Below are 21,141 nucleotides of genomic sequence, written 5' to 3' on the forward strand. Positions count from 1 at the left end.
GAAATATCTATTATAAACTAACTCTTGTTGTATGACATTTACTTGAAAAAAAAAAAGTTTTTTCCCGAAAGTGTGGTAATTTGCACAGTATATTTTTAAAATAAAAAACACAGGGCCAGGAGTGGTGGCTCATGCCTATAATCCCAGCACTTTGGGAGGCCGAGGTGGGCCTGAGTTCATTTCAGGAGTTCAAAACCAGCCTGGTTAACATGGTGAAATCCCATTTCTACTAAAAAATACAAAAAACTAGCCAGGCGTGGTGGTGTGTGCCTGTAATCCCAGTACTCAGGAGGCTCAGGCAAGAGAATCACTTAAACCTGGGAGGCAGAGGTTGCAGTGAGCCAAGATCACACCATTGCACTCCAGCTTGTGCAACAAGAGCGAAACTCTTGTCTCAAAGAAAAAAAAAGACAAAACCAAAAAAAACACAAAAAACAGATTACATAGATTACTATTGCAATGTAAGTGGCATTTCTCTTCACACAGATCTCTGATGTAAGATGAATAACATCTTCTTACAGTTGGCAATGAAAATTATAAGAGAATGTAGATCTGTGTTTAAATTTATAAGCTTTTCCTTTAATTTCCTGCTATCTATAAACAGTGGATGGTTACTTTAATTTTGCCTCATTCATAAGTCTTGGGTTTTGTTGTTGTCTTTGCTAAGATGAACTTTTTCTGTATCTACAAAAATAATCTTGAGAGTATCTAACTAACACATTCTAATTCAACCTAGAATGGAAAATAGTTTCACTGATACAGAATTTCATTATTCTACTAAAGTTTTAAAGTATGCTCATTCTGTAATTACTATAAAGTTCTTACGTTTTAATAACAGACTTTCTTATTTCCTAGCTTCCCATCTTCAGATCCGAAAATGTTGTGGTAGATGGCCCATTTCTAGTAGAAAAACAGAAGACACTACCCAAATTACCTAAATCTGCTCCAAACATTAGACTTTCCCCCATGACTGCGTGTGCTGGCCAAACTCTTCAGTTCAAACTCAGATTAGATCTCCCATCAGGATCAAAGCTAACTGAAGGAGTACCCAGTTGCTGGTTTCTAACAGCTGAAGGTATGAGTATAAGCTTGCAAATACTAATGCATCATACATTCTTGATGTTTAATCTAGTTATTTTTCATTTGTTAGGTGATATTTTCACTCTGTATGGGCAAGATTTGAAGGAGTTAATATGAACAAATGAATCCAAATCCAACCCCACATTGGCAGTTTGCTTTAGTCTTCAAGAGTCTTTCCTCCCTTTTATTAAAAAACAGTGTAACTCTCTAAAAGTTAAAAGTCAGTTGTTTGTATGATTTCTTAGAATATGGGATTTCCTATACCTCATCCCTTATTCTGATCCTGTTTTTCATTCTATTCTTGTTCCCAAAAAAAATCTTAGATTTAAAAAGTCTGAAATAGAGGCTGGCTGTAGTGGTTTACACCTACAATCCCAGCACTTTGGGAGGTTGAGGTGGGTGGATTACCTGAGGTCAGGAGTTCGAGACCAGCCTGACCAACATGGTGAAACCCTGTCTCTCTAAAAATACAAAATGTTAGCCAGTGGTGGTGGGTGCCTGTGATCCCAGGCGTGAGGCACGAAAATTACTTGAACCCTGGTAGGTGGAGGTTGCAGTGAGCCAACATCGTGCCATTGCACTCCAGCCTAGGCGACAAGAGCGAGACTCCATCTCAAAAAAAAAAAAGTCTGAAATAGAGAAATGCAGAGGAACCTCTTTATTTAACATCTTTTTCTGTAACTCTTCCTTTCAGTCACTGTTACACATTCCTCCCTTTCTTCTATGTGTGAATCACAGTGTGAACCAGCTACTTATTTCATTAATCTATGGTAAGGAATTAGTATACTACTTGCCTTGCAGTAGTGCTTTCCACCTTCTGTAACCTGGTGGGCAAAAATTTTAAAGTGAAATTTTAGAGGTTCAGAACTTCTGATGTACAACTTGTCTCTAATGAGGTTCCTCTGTCCTGGTCTCCCACGCTCTTTCACTTTCTCACTCAATTTTCCATTTCCTCCCCTACTCCTCCTCCTTCATACCCTCTCACACACTTTTCTTTTGTACATTACCCAGATCCTGGGTAATTCACACCTTCTTACCTTCAACTTTCTCAGGGCAGCAGCTACTGACCTGCAATTATAATTATCAACTTAGTGTCTAAACCAAGAGGATAACAATATCTTGGTAGACTAGCTGGGAGGAACTGCTGGTTAGTGTTTGGGAGGCTGGTTCTAGGGTGATTGAGTCTGTAGGGAAACCATTTCCTTGTCACTCCCCACAAGGGAGAAGGCTGACCATGTATTACTAGGACCTTTGGAGCTTACTTTAGACAGAAGAATACTCAAACCCTAGCCAGTCCATCACCTTCTGTAGGTTTGTGCAAGTCCTAGACTGCCAATTTAGGTCTGGAAGTATTACATCAGTTGGAGATGATCGTTAATTTAATTTTTCTGGGTGGTACTGTAAGAGCAGTCACTGTAAAAGCAGTATATTAAATGGTGTCATTGTAGGAGCCGTGTATTGATTTTTAAAATAGCATATTGACAAATTAACGTGCTTATCTCTGTATTATCAGACACACTAATTAATATTGAATCATTGGGATGTAAAATACAGGTAGTATTCAAATGAGGTAGTCTATAGAGAAAATACTTAGCTGTTTTATCATTTGTCCAAGATATTGGCTGCATTTTTATTATATAGAAGCAGATCATTTTCAGGCAGTAATACTAACAATTTGAAGTTTTTGAATATTACAGAGTACATTTGTACACTTATGTTTAAAGGACATTTTCTTTTTTGATTTGTTATTTAGAAGCAAACATTTACTTTTTGCCGAATTTTGGTCTGTATAATCTTAAGGAAGTTAGACCATATGCAAGTTTTAAGAAAAAAAAAAAGACAGCATTAAAATACCACCTGTATTGTAACTTCACAGATTGTGTGTGTCATATATGTAAAAAATAAAGAAACGTTTTCTGTTTTATTTCTAGATTTGGACATTAAAATAGCTCAGTATTGTTTTCTTTGTTTGATTTAAAATATAAGAAGTTCTCTTCTAATCTCTCTAGCAAAATCATGCATTAGATAAAAGGTACCCTCCAGTCCAGGAATAAGCAAAGAAAGCCAAAGAATATTAAAAGAACTGTTTAAAAGCTTCAGCATAAAAGTTTTGTAGTTATCTCTCTAGATTCTTATTTTTCTCTTTCTTACTCTTATTTGACATATTTTTCTCAAATTTGACTTTTCAATAACCTAAAGCAATAAACTAAAAGACACCTCAAGAGGACTGATAAAGGCAGGTACTCTGAGTTAGCTGACTCATCCTGAGAACAAAAGAAAGAGATAGAAAAGATGAAAAGTAGACAGCATTTCATCACACTCAGTAGATGGTCCAGTTTTTGTACAGATCCCCTGAGTCATTGATTAGTCATTAGAACCAAATGTTCAGTGTTCTCCATTTACATGGCGGGAAAGCATTTCATATATTTCTCAAATGCTGGCTCTTGAAGGCTGCCACCCTCTTAGGCTGAATGTCTGTATGTGTCTCTGCTTCCCCAGTATGACACATGTGTTCCTTCTAAGAGAAGTTCAGATAAATAAAGACATTTACAGATGATTTTCATTCTTGAGGACTTAAAATTTGTTAGTAGCTTATTCAATTTTTGTTATAGATAATCTGTATATTTATGTCGAGAAAGAGTTTTACATGTTAAAATGAGATATACAGAATCTCTTGGTTTTTACATTGTGTAAGCCCACCAACGATAGATATGCAATGGTATCAGTTTCTAAAGAAATAAGTTTTGTGTGTGTTTGTGTTTAAATTACTTTTAGGTATTCAGTAATTCATTATTAAATATAAAGTCACTACAGAGTTGCAGATACATTTGCATTTCCTAGATAAAATTTTATTTTGTAGTTTATATATCCCTGAAGACTTTTATCTGTTTGGTAAAAATGATGCATTTTCTCAATGTCATATGTTTATTTCTAAAACTTAATAGGTTTCATTTTTAACTTTAGAGATTAAGGCTTTATATCCATATTTGCAATATTCAGCTTGATTTTAATAGGAATAAATGTGTAATTTACTTTATAGTATCCAAACAAAGGAAGAACTATAATAATTAGATATAATCATCAAACTGGGAACTTCTAACGAGTGGTTAGTGTATATTATTTATATTTATGTCCTTCCCACAGAGCACAATGCCTGGCACTTAGAAATCTTTAATAAATATTTGTTGATTGAATTAATCTAGTCTTCATAAGATATTCCCAGTTTTCTCCTTATCTTATACAGTCTAAATAATTTCTTTTTTAATTTTTAGGCAATGAATGGCTTCTTCAAGGACAGATACCATCGGGAGATATAGAGAACATTTCCAATCAACCAACAGTTTCACTACAGATTCCTAAGGATTGTTTATCACTTGAAGCCATTGTATCTATCAGCGTGTTTCTTTATTACTGTAGTGCAGACAGCAGTGCTTGCATGATGAAGGCAGTTTTGTTCAGTCAGCCTTTACAAATAACTGACACCCAGCAAGGTTGCATAGCTCCAGTAGAGCTCAGGTATGTATTTTAACCAGCCAGGTAGCTAGCATCCCATTGCCATCACCTGCTGTCCCCATCCTATCACTGTAATTTAATGAAAGAAAACTTCACTTCTGCCTCTGGATACCAAGATGCCCTTTGCTCATTTCTAACAACTGATATTAAAATAAAGCTATGCTTCTTACTTACTTTTTTTATTATAAACAGATTCCTTTGCTCTGGCCAATACTAGCTGAGTTGTTGATCATCATTGGAATCATGATACTGTAATCTATGCTGCTATTTGGCACAAGACTGAAGTCCACACTACAGTAGAGAATACTATAAGATAATTTGCAGTGAATACTGATAATAATACCAGATATTTTAACTTTTTCTACCTTTATTAATAGCAGCCAGCACAATCGAATGTGCAAATTTCGCAGTAACTTTAGGCAGAACTTAAGCTCCAATCCACATTTGTATCTATTCAAGGCGAAGTCTGTTATAAGCCAAAAAAAAAGTCTTTTCATCACTGTAGAAGCTTTAAGGAGTACATCAGTGGTAAATACGATTCTTACTCTCTTCTGTGATTTTCTCAGTTGAGATATTTTTAAAGGAGAGTTTTGATCTATTTTTATTATAAATAATTTGTTGTTTTAACATACCACTTTAATGCCTTAAAACTTTATACAGGTAAAGTTGGACACAGAATATCTAAGGGCATATAGACCAACTCTTTTAATTTTGTTTTTGAGTGACTACATTCAGATAATGAATGAGTCCCAGAAATATTATGACTTTCAAGGACAAAAGGGAGTTCAGGACACATTACTTAGTATCCGTGATAAATAATTTATTGTGACAGCTAAATCTGATGGTTATGTATCTTGCTTGTTTTGGAAATTTACATTTTACTTGAAAGCATTACATGCAGATTTGTTGGGTTCAGCTTTAGAGGTTTTTTGTTCCCATATTCAGAATTTAAATTATCATTTATTGTGATGTTTATAAAAATCACTTTTAAGCTTTCAAAGTGAAATTTTCAATGTTAAGTATTTTCATGTTAATAGATACAGTATATCCTAATATATTACTCTTCAAAATATTAAGGCCGAAAAGAATAATACTGTTTTTTAATTTTTGTTGTTTTTTAACCCTAAAAAGATATGGAAAAGGTTACTTCTGTCATAATTTATAACTATTTAAAAGCCTAATCATTTTTTCTTAAGACCTCTTCAACATGTTTGTGATTTAATCAGCTTACAAGGTTTTAAAAACATCAGGTGAACCATGTTTATTCAGTAAATATTTATAGACGATATGGCATAATATGCTTCCATTCCTTATAAAAACAGTGCTAAATTTAAAGCATCACTGTTTATTTTTTAATTTTTTTTGGAATGTTGTTTTGAAATGTAGTATTAGTTTGTTTTATTCATAAGGTCAGCTGAATCTCTGAAGTAAGGATGTATAAATCATGACATTGATTTAATTAGTCATCTGCTGAAGTTTTTTTTAAAGAGAAGTATAGATATAAAATTAAAAGGAATCCTTTTTAAAACCATATGTAATTACCTCATAAACCTTTTCTCTGCACAAGCAATCAAAAAAATGAAATGCTCTGCAATGAAGGGTGTATAACATTCTCTTTTGGGGAGAATAGGCCTTAGGTTTTTTCTTTTCTTTTTGTTGTTGTTTTGAGATGAAGTCTGGCTCTGTTGCGCAGGAAGGCAGATGCAGTGGCGTGTTCTCAGCTCACTGAAACCTCCACTTCTGGGTTCAAGAGATTATCCTGCCTCAGCCTCTGCAGTAGCTGGGATTACAGGCACACGTTACCATGCCTGACTAACTTTTTGTATTTTTAGTAGAGACAGAGTTTCACCATGTTGGCCAGGCTGGTTCCAAACTCCTGGCCTCAAGTGATCTGCCTGCTTCGGCCTCCCAAAGTGCTGGGATTACAGGTATGAGCCACTGTGCCCGGCTGGCATTAGCTATTTTTTAAATCTCATTTGACTTACTGTATTTCTCATTTCTAGTTGGACAGAATGAGAATGTTTGGGCCCAATCACTTTTTGTTTAAGGACAAACAATTTCACACTCTAAAAGAAGTATATATAATTTTAATCTGCTAATTTAGAAGTGTCTGACAATTTATTTTTCAATATAATACACAAACACAGTGTTTGTTATACATTTTCATGTGCATTGAAAACGCAAAAGCATTTTTTAGAATCTATTCTAAAAATGTTTTAGAATAGATTTTTCTTTGTTTGTCTAGACAGTTTTATGTTAGTCCTAGCTTATACTTTTCTTGACTCTCAAAGTACAGTTTTTTGAACATCCTTATTCTTAGCCACTACCAGTCTGCATTGTTTTTTACGTGAAAAGTATTATTTGTAGTAGATTAATATGATTTTGAATAAATCACACTAATGCAATATAAATAGGTTCCTGGAATTTATGACTTGGGTAAACCTCTCACATAGGAGGAAGTACTAGAAAGTTTATTTTTAAAACTTGTTGATCCATGTCTACCTTTCATAATCTCTAAGGACTTCTTCATATTTTTTAACTTTTGCTTTTCTTGTTGCATAAATTATTATGTCCAATGATAGTTTAAAAAGAGTAAGATTTTAGTGTAAGTCACCTCAGTTGAAATGCCAGTAATGTGGCATTACACATACTTTATATAATACCTGGAATCTTTGTCCTAAATTATTCTGCTGATTTGTCCCTATTTTTTTCCTCTTCTCTTTATTCTACAATTGGTAGAAATTTTTGATATGATTCCTCTAAAGAGTTTAACTTACCTTAAATATTCTGTCTTAAGCAAATATTTAACAAGGGAAAACTCTGTAGTTTAATCACCTATAAGTGTAACTTTGGCAAAATTCAGTGACTATGAAAAGTATTTTTTTTCTTAACTGATCTAATAATATTAGTTATAGTATTGTCAAACCTTCAGAAAGCTATAAATCTCAACACAGCCAGAATAAAAGTTTAGTATATGTATATTTATATAGGTGTGTGTGTACATAACACAAAGATTAAGAATTACTCATGATTCTCTTCTGGCCAGTAAACTTTTGAGCTTATACAACTGAGATAAATTACTCTTTCCTTGTTTTTCTATAGTTGGAAAATTTAGGAAGATAGAAAATACATATCTCTCTAGTGTAATAATTTTCTGCCTGCACAAAGTTTACTATTAATTTATGTCTACCAATTAAAAGTACGATAGTTCTGTTTGGCATCGTGTTTAACAAGTCATCAAAATCTACCTAAATTCTATAGTTCAAAGTTACATAAACATATATGCAGAGGGAAAATGTCAATAATGGTTCTTGTGAATGATGAAATAATGGATGTTTTAATTTTAATTCTACTTTGCTGAGTTGTTTTTGTTTGTTTGTTTTCAGTAAGCAGTCTTATTTTTAAAATCACGGTGGGGGAAAACCCATAAAGTTTAAAGATTTAAAGTTAACTGAATTTTAAGCACTCAGAACATTGTTTTGAGTCCGTTAATCTACAGTTCTCTTAAGTATGTGATTTTGTGAAGATAGAAATAGTCATGGCTTTTTTGTTCTGGTATTTTTATTGCCTAGCGTAGTATAGTGGTTGAGAGCTTGGATTTTGCAGTAATTTGGATTCTAATCTTTTAAAATGGGGCTAATATACCTGCCTCATGGAAGTATTTAATGAAATATTGTGTGTAAAGCACTTAGTAATTAGTGAAACTGATCATTATTGGCTTAGTTACTATAATGATAATTTGTGACCACAAACAAATATCACCTTACATTTTCTTTGCAACTGCAATTTGTCAAGGAAAATCTTCCTCCCACCAACTGTTGGTTATGTTAATATTCTCCATAGAGTTGGGTTCAAAAGAGAATATGGTTTTATAATGAAGCATATGACTATTTTGTAAACAACATTGTAATTACAAAGAAGCATGTCTATAGTGTTAATAAATTTTTTTTTTTAATTTGAGATGGAGTCTCGCTCTGTCACCCAGGCTGGAGTACAGTGGCGCTATCTTGGGTCACTGCAACCTCTGCCTCCCAGGTTTAAGCGTTTCTCCTGCCTCTGCCTCCTGAATAGCTGGGACTACAGGCACGTGCCACCACATCCAGCTAATTTTTTGTATTTTTAGTAGAGACAGGGTTTCACCACGTTAGCCAGGATGGTCTTTATCTCCTGACTGCATGATCCTCCCACCTCGGCCTCCCAAAGTGCTGGGATTAGAGGTGTGAGCCACCATGTCCAACCTAAAAAATGTTTAAAGACTTTCTGGAACTATGGGTAATAAAGTTGCTTTGAGAGGGTCCAGACATACTCATCCCGAACCACATTCCTACAACATGTGCCCAACAACTTGCACCAGAGTACTTATATCTTAACCAAAAAGTTTCACTCGATGGGGCTTTACCAAATCTTCAGAATGTTTTCATGTATATTGCCTCATTTGAGCTTCAAATAACCTTACAAATCGGGCAGGTAGATGTTAGTTTACAAAGAAGGAGATAGCTTTGGAATAGGGGTAACATATCTGAAGGTCAGAAAACTCCCAGAATAGTGCTCGATGCCTAAAGTGGTGCCTGGCGCCAGCAGATGTTCAATTCTATCAAACAAGGGGAAATAGTGACTGGTGGAGCCTTTATTCAGGCACAGGTCTCCTCATTTCTAACTCTTCTCCAAGATGCAGAGGGAGAACAAACTGCTAAATTAAGAGTTCTTCCACGGACACTTTCTTAAGCCTTCAAATAAAGTAATAAGAATAATAGATATTTACTGAGTTCTTACTGTTTGCCAGCCGTTTTCTATTAGGTGCTTTTATATATTAACTCATTTACTTTACACAACAACCTTATGTGAGAATTACCATTTTTCCTTGTTTGATTGGTGAGGAAACACACAGAGAGGGTAAGCATGATCAGATACACCAGCGTAACCAAAATCACAAATTTAGGGAGTGGCAGGGCCTGGATGGGAGTCTCCTCAACTCCCTGCTGTATTGCCTCTCAAAGTAGGTTTTCTTAAAATGTAAATCTTTCGTAACTTTATATATTAATAGTAACTTAATCCAAAGAACCCCTAAAGTCCTAGCAATGATTGTGCAATTTAAATAAATCCATTTAATTATGCAGCTTTGCATTATATACTCTTATTCAGACCTTGAAACAGTCTATAATTGTTGGTCAAAAGATTTTATGTACCACTCGTTCTTAATTTCAGATACTATCCTGAATTTTTCTTGGCAGATAGATGTATTAAAGAAAAAGCTTTCCAATGTTAGTTCTAACAGTGCTGTTTCAAAAGTTGTTTCAGAAGTTCTAATGGTTGATCTTCGAAAGGTAATTAAGACCTTATAAAGAGCCTTATGCACAGGACTATCTCAAACCCTAAGAAGCTTATTCATATTTAAGAAAATGTTGTTGTATTAAATATTAGTCCAAGTGAGCTCTAGAAATATAGTCTTCTGCTTCCTTGTTTCATAAATGACATTGGTATGTAGACCCCTCCCCATTACTCAAATATTAATATATACAATTGTGTTATGGTAAAGTTTTCACCATGGTCAACTTATTCCAGCATTAGGTACCTTTTTTTTTTTTTTTGACATGAAGTCTCACTCTGTCACCCAGGCTGAAGTGCAGTGGTACAATCTCAGCTCACTGCAACCTCTGCTCCCAGGTTCAAGTGATTCTTCTGCCTCAGCCTTCCAAGTAGCTGGTGCTAACCACCACAGGTGCCCACCACAACACCTGGCTAATTTTTATATTTTTAGTAGAGATGGGGTTTTACCATATTGGCCAGGCTGGTCTCGAACTCCTGACCTCAAGTGATACACCTGCCTTGGCCTCCCAAAGTGCTGGAATTACAGGCATGAGCCACCACACCCAGCCTAGCATTAGGTACTTTTTTTTTTTGAAATGGAGTTTTGCTCTTGTTGCCCAGATTGGAGTGCAGTGGCACCATCTCGGCTCAATGCAGCCTCCGCCTCCTGGGTTCACGCAATTGTTCTGCCTCAGCCTCCTCAGTAGCTGGGATTACAGGTGCCCGCTACCATGCCTGGCTAATTTTTTGTAGTTTTAGTGGAGATGGGGTTTCGACATGTTGGCCATGCTGGTCTCAAACTCATGACTTCAAGTGATCCACCTGCCTTGGACTCCCAAAGTGCTGGGATTACAGGCATGAGCCACTGCACCCAGCGAACTAGGTACTATTTAAAGGAATTAAGCAGAATGCTACGTACCAACGATTATGATTCATGATCATCTAAACACAGAATGCAAACTCTTCATTCTTAGTGTGCTAAGTAGTATTATGGTGCAGTAAGGAATATGTTAATTTTCTTATAAAATCCCTCTTTTGAAATCCATAAGGAAATGTACATCAGCTTAAGAAATAATAGTGTCATATTTTAAAAGTAGAATTCACTGTTAGTCTCCAAGATTACCTTTTCTTCTCCCTGTGGCACAGTTTATTTAAATGAAGTATTAACAATAATCATGTCACTATTTTTGTCCTGAATAGCTAAGAGTTTGCTTTTCTCCCATTTCTTTGCAATCGAATAATATAAAGAATAGTATTAAAAGTCAGAGGCTTTACTAATCTACCTATTTGTATTCCGTGACTAACGAACTCTGGCCCCTTCACATATGAGCCCTGCAGGTTTACCTGCCTGCCTCTGGCTTGCGGAAGGCTCCCCCAGTCACAGAGCCTGGGTAAGGTGGAACAGGAGACAGCCCCACTCGGCTTTTCTGATTGCACCCCACCCATTTCTGAGTGTGTTGGTTTGGTTTCACTTTTTTCAAAGGTTGGGGTTGAAAAGTGAAAACCCTAGACACTTGTGGAATGTTTGCCTGGTTGTTTTGGTGTGTGCCTCTTCACTGGCATGTCCCTTTCAAGTGTACCAAAGGACATTTTGTTCTGTTAAAGCCCCAGGACCAAAAGGAAAGTATTGCAAGCATTTGCAAACATACTTTCCTACCTATACAAGCCGCCATAATACTAAAAAGCACTAAACAAGCACAAACGAACACTAAACAGCGTTATACCAAAAAGCATTCTTGTAACTGTCAGAGCATGGTATGAGTTCCTTCCTCTTTAAGCAGTAATTTACAGGCCTAGTGACTTTAAGTAATACAGAATTAAGCAAATAGTTATTCTTTAATGTAGAAAACTCGAAAGTGTGAGTAATGTGGACATAGTTTACTACCTTTTGCTTTTAATATACTTGGTTATGCATCTCTATCTGAAATAAAATGAAAGGAGACCTCATAAACTGATGCTGAGAAGTAGAGAAAATCAACTCTCAGTTTTAAATGTGCCCAATTTAAATAGTTTTCTTTTCCTCCCCTCCACCTTTTTTTTTTTAAAGAGACAGGGTTTTGCTCTGTCACCCAGGCTAGAGTGCAGCAGTGACGTGATCATAGCTCACTGCAGCCTGGAACTACTGGGACCTGGAGGTCCTCCTGCTTCAGCCTCCTGAGCAGCTAAGACCACAGGTGTGTGCCACTACTCCTGGCTAATTTTTTTGTAGAGATGGGGTCTTGCCATGTTGCCGAGATTGGTCTCAAACTCCTGGCTTCAAGCCACCGTCCCCCTGTGCTGGGATCACAAGCCTGAGCCACCACTCCTGGCCTGTTATTCCTTTATCTAATGTGTGCTAAGATCATGGAAAATATATGTTGAGATAACTAGGGCAAAACATTAGTGATAAATTATGCTAATTAATGGGGGGAAAACAGGTATTCCTCTAAAATTTATTCCTCTGAAAATTTAAAAGGACTCTGCCATGCAACTGTCTTCTGTTTTTGGAATTTGTGGTCATTCTTAGTGTCACTGGAAACACTCATTCTTCGAGCATGTACAGGATAGGCTACCTGTTGTATTTATTATACTTTTCAAAATGCTAACACATTTTTGTTTATATAGAGTTGAAATATATTGTTCATGCATGCCTGTGATATTCATCATCAAAATACACCTGTAACAAAATAAACCACCACTTCCTCTCCACACCTTAGGCCTCCCTGTTACTAAAAACAATAGTAGTTTCTGTAGAAGTTTCAGTGAGAAATTGGTTTATATAAACAGATACGGCAGAACAATTTTTTCTGTAGTTTTTTCCCCTAGCATTTCTCATTGTAATAGCTCAGTTTTCAAAGGAGGGGAACAGTACCTTAGTGAGTTCCAATTAATTTTTTCTATTTTGAGGTATACCTTCCTAATTATATTTTCATAGGCTATTTTTTTTTTACATTTGAATTATTACTGCTAAGATGCATTGAGAAACAGTTTAGAAATGTTGCAGTGGTCATTTCTTTACTTGTGGACTATGAACAAATGAAAGTTTGCTGTGTGATTACAGTTTCAAGTTATAACATTTCATAAATATGTCAGTTTTAGAAATTCTTTCCCATCTTTTGTATGGATAAAGTTTATGGTTTTATTTCTCAAAATAGAGTTGGTCTGCTATGCTGACTTCATGTCTGTCATTCCAAAGGCTTGATTATGTTTTTTTCTGCAGTGATTAAAAATGCAGTAAAAATCCAATTTACACGTTCATATATTGATGTATCTAGACATAATCTAGTTCTAAAAGAATGTACTTGGTGTGCATTTTTAAGGATTTCATGTAAACAGATTAATATATTTTTGTACAACATTATATTTCTACATTTATTTCAAGACTGTACTTTTCAGTGACTTTTTCAAGTGCATGTGTTAACAGAAGATTGTTTGGAATGGGAGTGCAGTGGCCTTCTTTACTGGCCAAGAGCAGTGTAATACAAGTGATCATAGAAGAAGGTGAGAATGTGTTTATACTGTACATGGAAACCTAATGCCTCTTTTCTAAAGCTTTGTACATTTTTTTGTGAAATAGATTAAATATTTTCTCTCTAAAACTGTTACCGTTTTAATGTGCTTTCTAAGTGTATCATAAGGTAACTCTACTACTTAGAAACCTGTAAGCCATGATTTATTTGAGCTTTTGGGGAAATGGAAAGCATGATACTTAGGTTAAAAAAAATTTTTTTAACTGCAAGCAGATACCTCAAGATCAAATCGTGCAATCATAATTACTGTAGAGGTTTTTAATATATATTGGAAAGAGTAGTCTATTCAATAAATGACATTGGGAACATTTGAAAAGAACAGCAAAAAATAGATCTCTGCCTAACACTGTGCACACTGAATTTGAAAGGAATTAATGACATAACACAAAAAATAAAATTACAGAAATGCCAGAAGAAGATAAAGGAGATTACCTATAGTGTTGAGGTGAGGATGGCATTCCTGAGAGTGACCGAAAGCCCAAAAGCAATGATTGGAAAAGTTGACTTGTGTGACTACATAAAAATTTTAAGCATCTATATAATGAAAGAGAACAGAACTGAAAAAAGGAAATGCAAACAGCGAAAATATTTTTGAGACACAAAATAGAGGATTACTATGTGTAGTATCTGAAGAGCTCTTATAATCAGAGGAAGACGTCCCACTTGGAAAATTGGCAAAGAATATGAGCATGCAATTTACAAAAGAGAAAATAATGAAACATGTTCAGTCCCACCAAATCAGGAAATGCAAATGCATTCATTCAGCTATCTATTGAGCACCTGTTTTGTGCTGTATTTCAGGCCCAGTGATGAACAAATTAGACAAGGTCTCTGCTCTAAAACTTGTGTTGTAGTTGGGAAGAGAGACAGGAAAATGAATAAAACAAAAAGGATAAACGCCGTAGCAAGGTAAATAGGAGAGTCCAGGCCTTACAAATGAACGTGAATGGTGAGAGAAGCCCAGTCATGCATGCCCACCTGCGGGCAGTGCAGAGGCCATGTAGGTTTCTGTTTTCCAAAATGATTCTACCAATTATACTCCCACTGGCAAAGTACATGACAGCCAGTGGATCCACGTTCTCTTTATTATATTGTCAGACTTGAATTTTTGCCCTTTAGATATCAGATGGTGTGTCATCGTGTTGATTTGTATTGCCACGACCACCAGTGAAGCTGAACGTTTTTCTCACTGATCCGGTAGTTGCACTTGTAGAAATTGATTTAGTAGAATACTTGCTTCATGTGCACGAAAATGTGTCAACATTGTGATAGTGAAAAACTGAAAACCTAAATATCTCAATAGGAACATTTTTTTTTAAGTAAACAATGGTCTGTCCATACTGTGGAATATAATGCAGCCATTAGAAATAATCAGACATCTACTTGTACTCATAATGTGAAAAACAAGTTTCTGAATAAATGTAAATCTTAGTTTTAAAAACTAGCTCTATACACATGCACATGTGTACATCTACAAACCCTCTTTGCTTTGCACAGTAATATAGGACCATAAAAATGACCTCGCAAGCTGAAGCTGTGCAAAGCAATCTCAGTGATCATTAGAGGAGCAGTTGATTGTTTCATGACCTCTAAAAACATTAGTGAAAATATTAAAAGCTCTCTGTCAATTATAAATGAATGGGGAAATGAAAGATGTAAAGCTAGTATTTAGTATAACATAATTTAAAACATTGCAAATATTGAGAGTTCAAGTTTTTGTCAAAAAATTTACCAAGAGCTTTTGAACAGTGCTTGCCTGCATCTCCTAATTTGCAATACAGAGCAAGTATCTTTTCTATGCCTTGACAAATTGTTAAACTCCTTTCAACCTTGTAAAATACTTTAAGAGTTCTTTGATGTGAGGTATTTATGCCAGCATTACTTCCATTGGGACATCATCTTTTCATTACAACCAGTTTCCTCCTTTATGTTGATAAATGTTAAGTCCGCTTTCACTAAGTGTCTCTGGCTTCTTACCTAGAGTCTATCAACGAGCACAGTATCAGCGTTCCCACAGCCAGCCCAAATGTTATTTCCAGTGTTACTGCTTTGCATTTCTTTGCTGTATTTTTCATCTCTGTTGGCCAGTTCCCTATTTTAACTCTCCAGTTCTGTAAAATGCCATGTGCCTCTGTCACTGTGACACAAAAAGGCAATACAACTACACACATTGCTGTCTGTGCATAACAGATACACAGTGACCAGTCACTAATGGATTTTGAGATAAGTGACATCATTAGTTGGGGCACACCTACTGTTAGTGAGTTGTGGGCTGAAGAGCTAACAGTGAAGTTTGTACTTAGTAATTACAGCTAATATGCCATGGAAATGAAATTTTAACTGTGTCATTTGGGAACTGATGTTATTTAAACCATGTAACTGAAAGTGTGCCTATCAGAATTGTTCAGAAAGATTGCCTGCATATATATATATATATATATCTGCATATATATATATATATATATATATATATATGTAGGATATATGTATATGTGCATCTACACACGTCTATGAAAATATATACAGGAATAGAAAAAATATAGTAGGACACAACAAGTTTCTAATTAACAATATAGAGTTGAATTTGAGGAAGGGGATAGGGAGGAACTAGTATTTATTGATCTTGCAATATTTTCATATTATTTGAATTCCCATAAATTAATGCTTTTTTAGAACAAAATTAAGTGGAAGCGCTGGGTGTGGTGGCATATACCTGTAATCCGAGTACTTTAGGAGGCTGAGGCAGGAGGATCACTTGAGGCCAGGTGTTGAAGACCAGCCTGGGCAACATAAGGAGACCCCGTCTCCACAAAAAATAAGTGGGAAAAAGATTACTTCCATTTCCCACAGTCACAAAGCTTGCTTTGTGTACATTCTGGAAAAGGTAACCAGAAGGGTAATGAGAATATAAGAATGTTGAAAACATAAATGTTTAGGGGGAAAAAAACTTTGTGATGGCTGTCTTAGACCATAGGGAGAAAAATATAAACTGAGAGTAAGCGTGCCACAGCATAGTGCAGTGTCTAAAGATACCAACTCTGTGCCAGCTGACCCAACACAATCGCTTCGTCTCCATCGACATTTAGTTTCCTATCTGCATCTGGATATTAATACCTTAGAATTATTTTGTGATAATATTAGAAAAGCACTTTAACACAGTGACTGTCGACTACTAAATGCTCAAATCATTGCATTATTCATGCCATGGAGAGCAGTGAGTTTTCTGCCAGTGAATGTCTTCAAATACAGTCTGGGAGATGGCTGATCGGAGTAGTTACCATATAAGGAGAAATAGAACCAGATGACCAGAAATTCTGAGCCATTCTCAGAGACCATGATTTGAGATATTTATGGAAAAATCTGTTTAGTTCGATTTCAAAACAATAATTTGTCATATATGCCTTCGGATTTTATAATACTTTTTGGAATGAGACATACACTACACACTAATTCAAATAGTGCATTGTACAGATAAACAAGAGTTTTAATAGGACTGAGAAAATTATTGAAAATGGTTTTAATCAAATGCAGCTTTACTAGTGGATACACTTGTATAATTCCAATCTTGCTAATTCGATTTATATTTTAAAGTGGGTAAGAAACTTAAGACTTAAAAGGATTTTGAGGGGAAGAAAAAGTGGATATTCACTCCCCTCCCTTTTTTTCTGTAAAGTAGTTCATGAAAAATGTTTGCAAAACTCTTTTATATACATAAAACTTTACTTTAGGCTATTTTAAAATTCTTTAAAAATGAAAAAATTTTTTAAAATCATGGGCCCTCAAACATACAATAATCAAGTTATTTTACACATCTGTGACCTCAGTCTTAATTTTCCAAGGAATATAGGGTTTGAGATTTTTTTCGTGACATCTGGAATACGACTAGATCGTTAATGATATTTTGTGTTCATTTCTTATCTTGCCTGCTGCTAAGGAGCAGAAATAAGGAAGATCACTGAATTGACAGACAACTGTATTTCCACACTCGTGCCCTCTGGCATCTGCCTTTTAGTTTGTGAGGCAACCCTCATCAGCATGTAGTAGCATGTTGGTTGGTGCTGGCTAGTTACTTGCCAAGAGCGAGGTAGATGCTTCAAAATAAGCAATGGAATTGCTTCAAGTCAGTTTTAAAATTGTTAGTTTAGAATAAAACTAAAATGAGAAGTTTTTACATTAACTGCTGTGCGTCATTTTTCTGTTCATCAAAGCACTTCAAGTTTACTTTAAGTTCAAATAATTTAGCTTTTTAGTTTAAAAACATCTCCACAACTTTTAAACCATGCTTATATCTCTCTTGTGAGACAGGCAACCCACAAATTATATATACTAAATTACATATGTATGCCAGCATTTTATGTACATATATATATATATATATATATATATATATATATATATAAAACTGGTGAATTTCACCAGTTCCAGTTTCTAGTTTCCGCTTTGTGATGCCAGAGTCACAATTCTAGTCAATCTTAGGGTATTATTTTAGTAAGTAATAACTTTAATCAAACTTTGAAAATTGTGATTGCATATGTTAAGCATATTTTAATTTCAATTGCTAAGAAAAACAGATTATCACTGTATAATGTATCTGCTGTTACTTCCGCTTATTGAAGAAATCACTGAACTGCCACTGAAGAGTGGGAGGCACCTAGGAGCAGTTGGGTTCTGGAATGCTGCCAACATACGAGAAGCATGCATTTCTCCTAAAATGTTTAGGATTTTCATTTGAAAGGAGTCTTCTCATTCAGTAGTATCTATCTCTTTAAATTGAAATGATTCTATATTTGGCATTTCATTGGAAATGACACCACAACCAAGTTTCTTATTAGAGTGGGCAAGATAAGGAGGATAGGATAAATATTTGAAGTATAGTTTATCTGCCCATCCTGGAAAGGGAAGAACAATAGCTTATCCATGTTCAGGAAGCTAACATGACCTAAAAATCCAAGCGTTGCCTGGGAGCTAATGAGGCTGTTTACCCCGTTCTCTCATCTTTCAGCAGTATTACAGTAAACTTAAGTCAGCTTTGCAGAAAGTCAAGTAGAAAAAAACACCTGCTTTTATTTGTGTAACTTCCTAGAGGAAGAACAAGATAATCATCCATATAGCCAAGAACCTTCTTTGGTTTCCTTGCACCTTGCTATCACAAGTTGTAGGATACTGGGTGTTTTTGCTGTGGTTCAGCATTGCAGGTGGAAGGTACAGCACTGAAGTCTTTTTAATAATTTGTGTTAATAAAGGCCTTCTGTCAAAACCTGCCACAATGAATGAGGCAATAGAGAAACTGCATTTTAGCCACTCAGGAGATTAACCATGTGAAGATAAGGATCTAGCCTATCTTAAAATGCTATTCTGCAAAACTTATGGGAAGTACATTCTTATTTAACAGTTTAGCCGGGAGATGATTCCTTGTGTCTAATCTATGTACCCTGCTCTGCGATGTGAGCACCCCACTTGTTCAATGAGCATGCTTCCTAGCTCTTTATAACCTTAACTTTCTCTTTTCAAAATGAATCATTTCATAATTTAACATTTTCTTCAGTTCAGTATTAATTCCCCACACATACGTCTTCTAGATCTTTTTTCCTAGTCTTCCATTTTTCTGTCAGCCTTCCCTGAACTGTTCAAAGCCACGTGGAGTTATAAAGCCAAGAATTAACACATTCTGTGGACAGGAGAGCCAGTGCTGGAGATGAAGGTATATTCCTGAATGGCACAGGAGGAACACCAGTGAATGACCATAACTGGTAAATATTATTTTAAAATAGCCATTTAAAGTCTCTGGAAGTTGTCTCAAAGGCAGGTTGTTAATGAAACGTTTATTCAAGAAAATCTAAACCTTGATAAGAACTGTGAGAGTCTATGACATGGGAGTCATGATCATTCCTTCCCTCCCCCCACTCCAGAGCAATGTGATGGAAGCTCCACTCCTGGTTTGGCCAAGAAGGTGGGACTCCCACTTCCCCAGTTCCCAGTAAAGGGCTGCAGGTGTTCCCCAGGAGGGGCAGGCTGCCAGCATCTTCCTCTCCCCAAGCTGTGTGTTGAAAAGGCTAAGTTCCAAATGAGGGCAGCCTTGAGTCCAGGGGTGGCCCTCTACCTTCGCTAAGCCACCACTCAAAGTGGAGCTTCTTCCCCATGCATGACAAGCTGAGATTACAGGAGCGTTGGACACCCTCACCTCAGCTGTCTGGCAGGGCAGACTTTTCAAACCAAGAGGCAAGCCAAGAAGACTAGAGGCTACCATCACTACCTAGTGCCCTGCTCACAAAGAACAGGTGTCACTCCAAAAACAGCAGGGCGCTGACTTCACTCCCATCTCCAGAATAGTGGCATCGAAAATCGGAAATAAAAGGGAACATATCAGCTGACCTTGCAAGATTTCAAATGAATACTATGAACAATTTAACTTTGATAAAATTTTTTAAATTCTGTAAAAACAAAAAGGCTGTAAATGACTCAAGAAGAAATAGAACTGAATAGACCCATAAACAGACTGAATTAGTAATTTTAAAATATCCCACAAAAGAACAAATGGCTTCACTGGTAAATTCTACTAAATATTCTAAGCGTAAGCAATACCAATTCTTCACAAAAATCTTCAAAAAAATAGCAGAGAACACTTCCTAACTCATCCTATGGCCTGATTCCTAAACAATATAAAGACATCATGAGAAAAGGAAACTACAAACCAATATTGCTTGAATATGGATTCAGAAATCCTCAATAAAAGATACTAGCAAGTCGTATCTAGTAACATATTTTTTAAATTATGACTGTTAGCTAGGTGCAGAGGCTCACATCTGTAATCCCAGCACTTTGCAAGGCCAAGGTGGGCGGATCACTTGAGGTCAGGAGTTGGATACCAGCCTGGCCAACATGGTGAAACCCCATCTCTACTAAAAAAAAACTACAAAAAATTAGCCAGGCATGGTGGGCACCTGTAATCCCAGCTACTTGGGAGGCTGAGGCAGGAGAATCTCTTGAACTCAGGAGGCAGAGGTTGCAATGAGCCATGATGGCACCACTGCACTCCAGCCCAGGGAAACAAAGCAAGACTCAGTCTCAAAAAAAAAAAAAAACAAAAAAACACAAGCAGGGAAGCGGGAGACAAGATGTTTGGGTGAGGAAGAGGAACAGCTGCCATTAAAAAAGAACAAAAACTATGACTGTTGCCTAATAAAGATTTTGTCCTTTGCCCTTGGTTCCTGGTATGGAGATTCTAAAACACTTGTAATTCCCTGAGTGATAGAAATGTATTTTTTTTTTAATTTATAAGCCCCTTGGTTCACATCTGAGTTTGTACTAATGAAGTGACTCACTGTGTGCCCAGAGACAGCTTCAGGATGGGGGCTGAAAAGACCAACCATGTAATTACAAGGTTGGCACTTCCAGCCATGTGATTTTAGCCTGGCTTCCCAACCTCCAGGGATGGGTGGGGGAGAGGCTGGAGACTGAGTTTAATCACATGGTCAATGTTTAATAAAGCGTATAATAAATGTAATAATGTATACTGTATTTTTACAATTATAATAATTGATATTGTAATGTTTAATAAAGCATGTAATAAATGTAATAAAATATCAATAAAACCCCTGGACATAATCAGTGGAGCTTCCTGGTTGGTGAACACATTAATGTGCCAGGAGAGTGACATACCCTAATTCCACAGGGAGAAGGCACAGAAGTTATGTGTTCAGGACCCTCCCAAACCTCACCCTACATGACTCTA

At 36.0% G+C, this 21,141-nt stretch overlaps 1 protein-coding gene across 6 annotated transcripts in view; it reads left to right on the forward strand.

The window, feature by feature from the left end:
* NHLRC2 (NHL repeat containing 2) overlaps positions 1–13,478 on the forward strand; it is a 62,179-nt gene extending 48,701 nt beyond the window's left edge. For all 6 annotated transcript variants that reach the window (XM_035269147.3, XM_002756606.7, XM_009010305.5 and 3 more), the window contains 2 exons: positions 856–1,075; positions 4,353–13,478. In XM_035269147.3, the coding sequence (XP_035125038.2) occupies positions 856–1,075; positions 4,353–4,609 (477 nt within the window). In that variant the 3' untranslated portion in view covers positions 4,610–13,478. The remainder of the gene's footprint in view (positions 1–855; positions 1,076–4,352) is intronic.
* Positions 13,479–21,141: the final 7,663 nt, after the last annotated feature.

The sequence above is a fragment of the Callithrix jacchus genome, chromosome 12 (assembly GCF_049354715.1).
Source record: "Callithrix jacchus isolate 240 chromosome 12, calJac240_pri, whole genome shotgun sequence".
Lineage (NCBI taxonomy): Eukaryota > Metazoa > Chordata > Mammalia > Primates > Cebidae > Callithrix > Callithrix jacchus.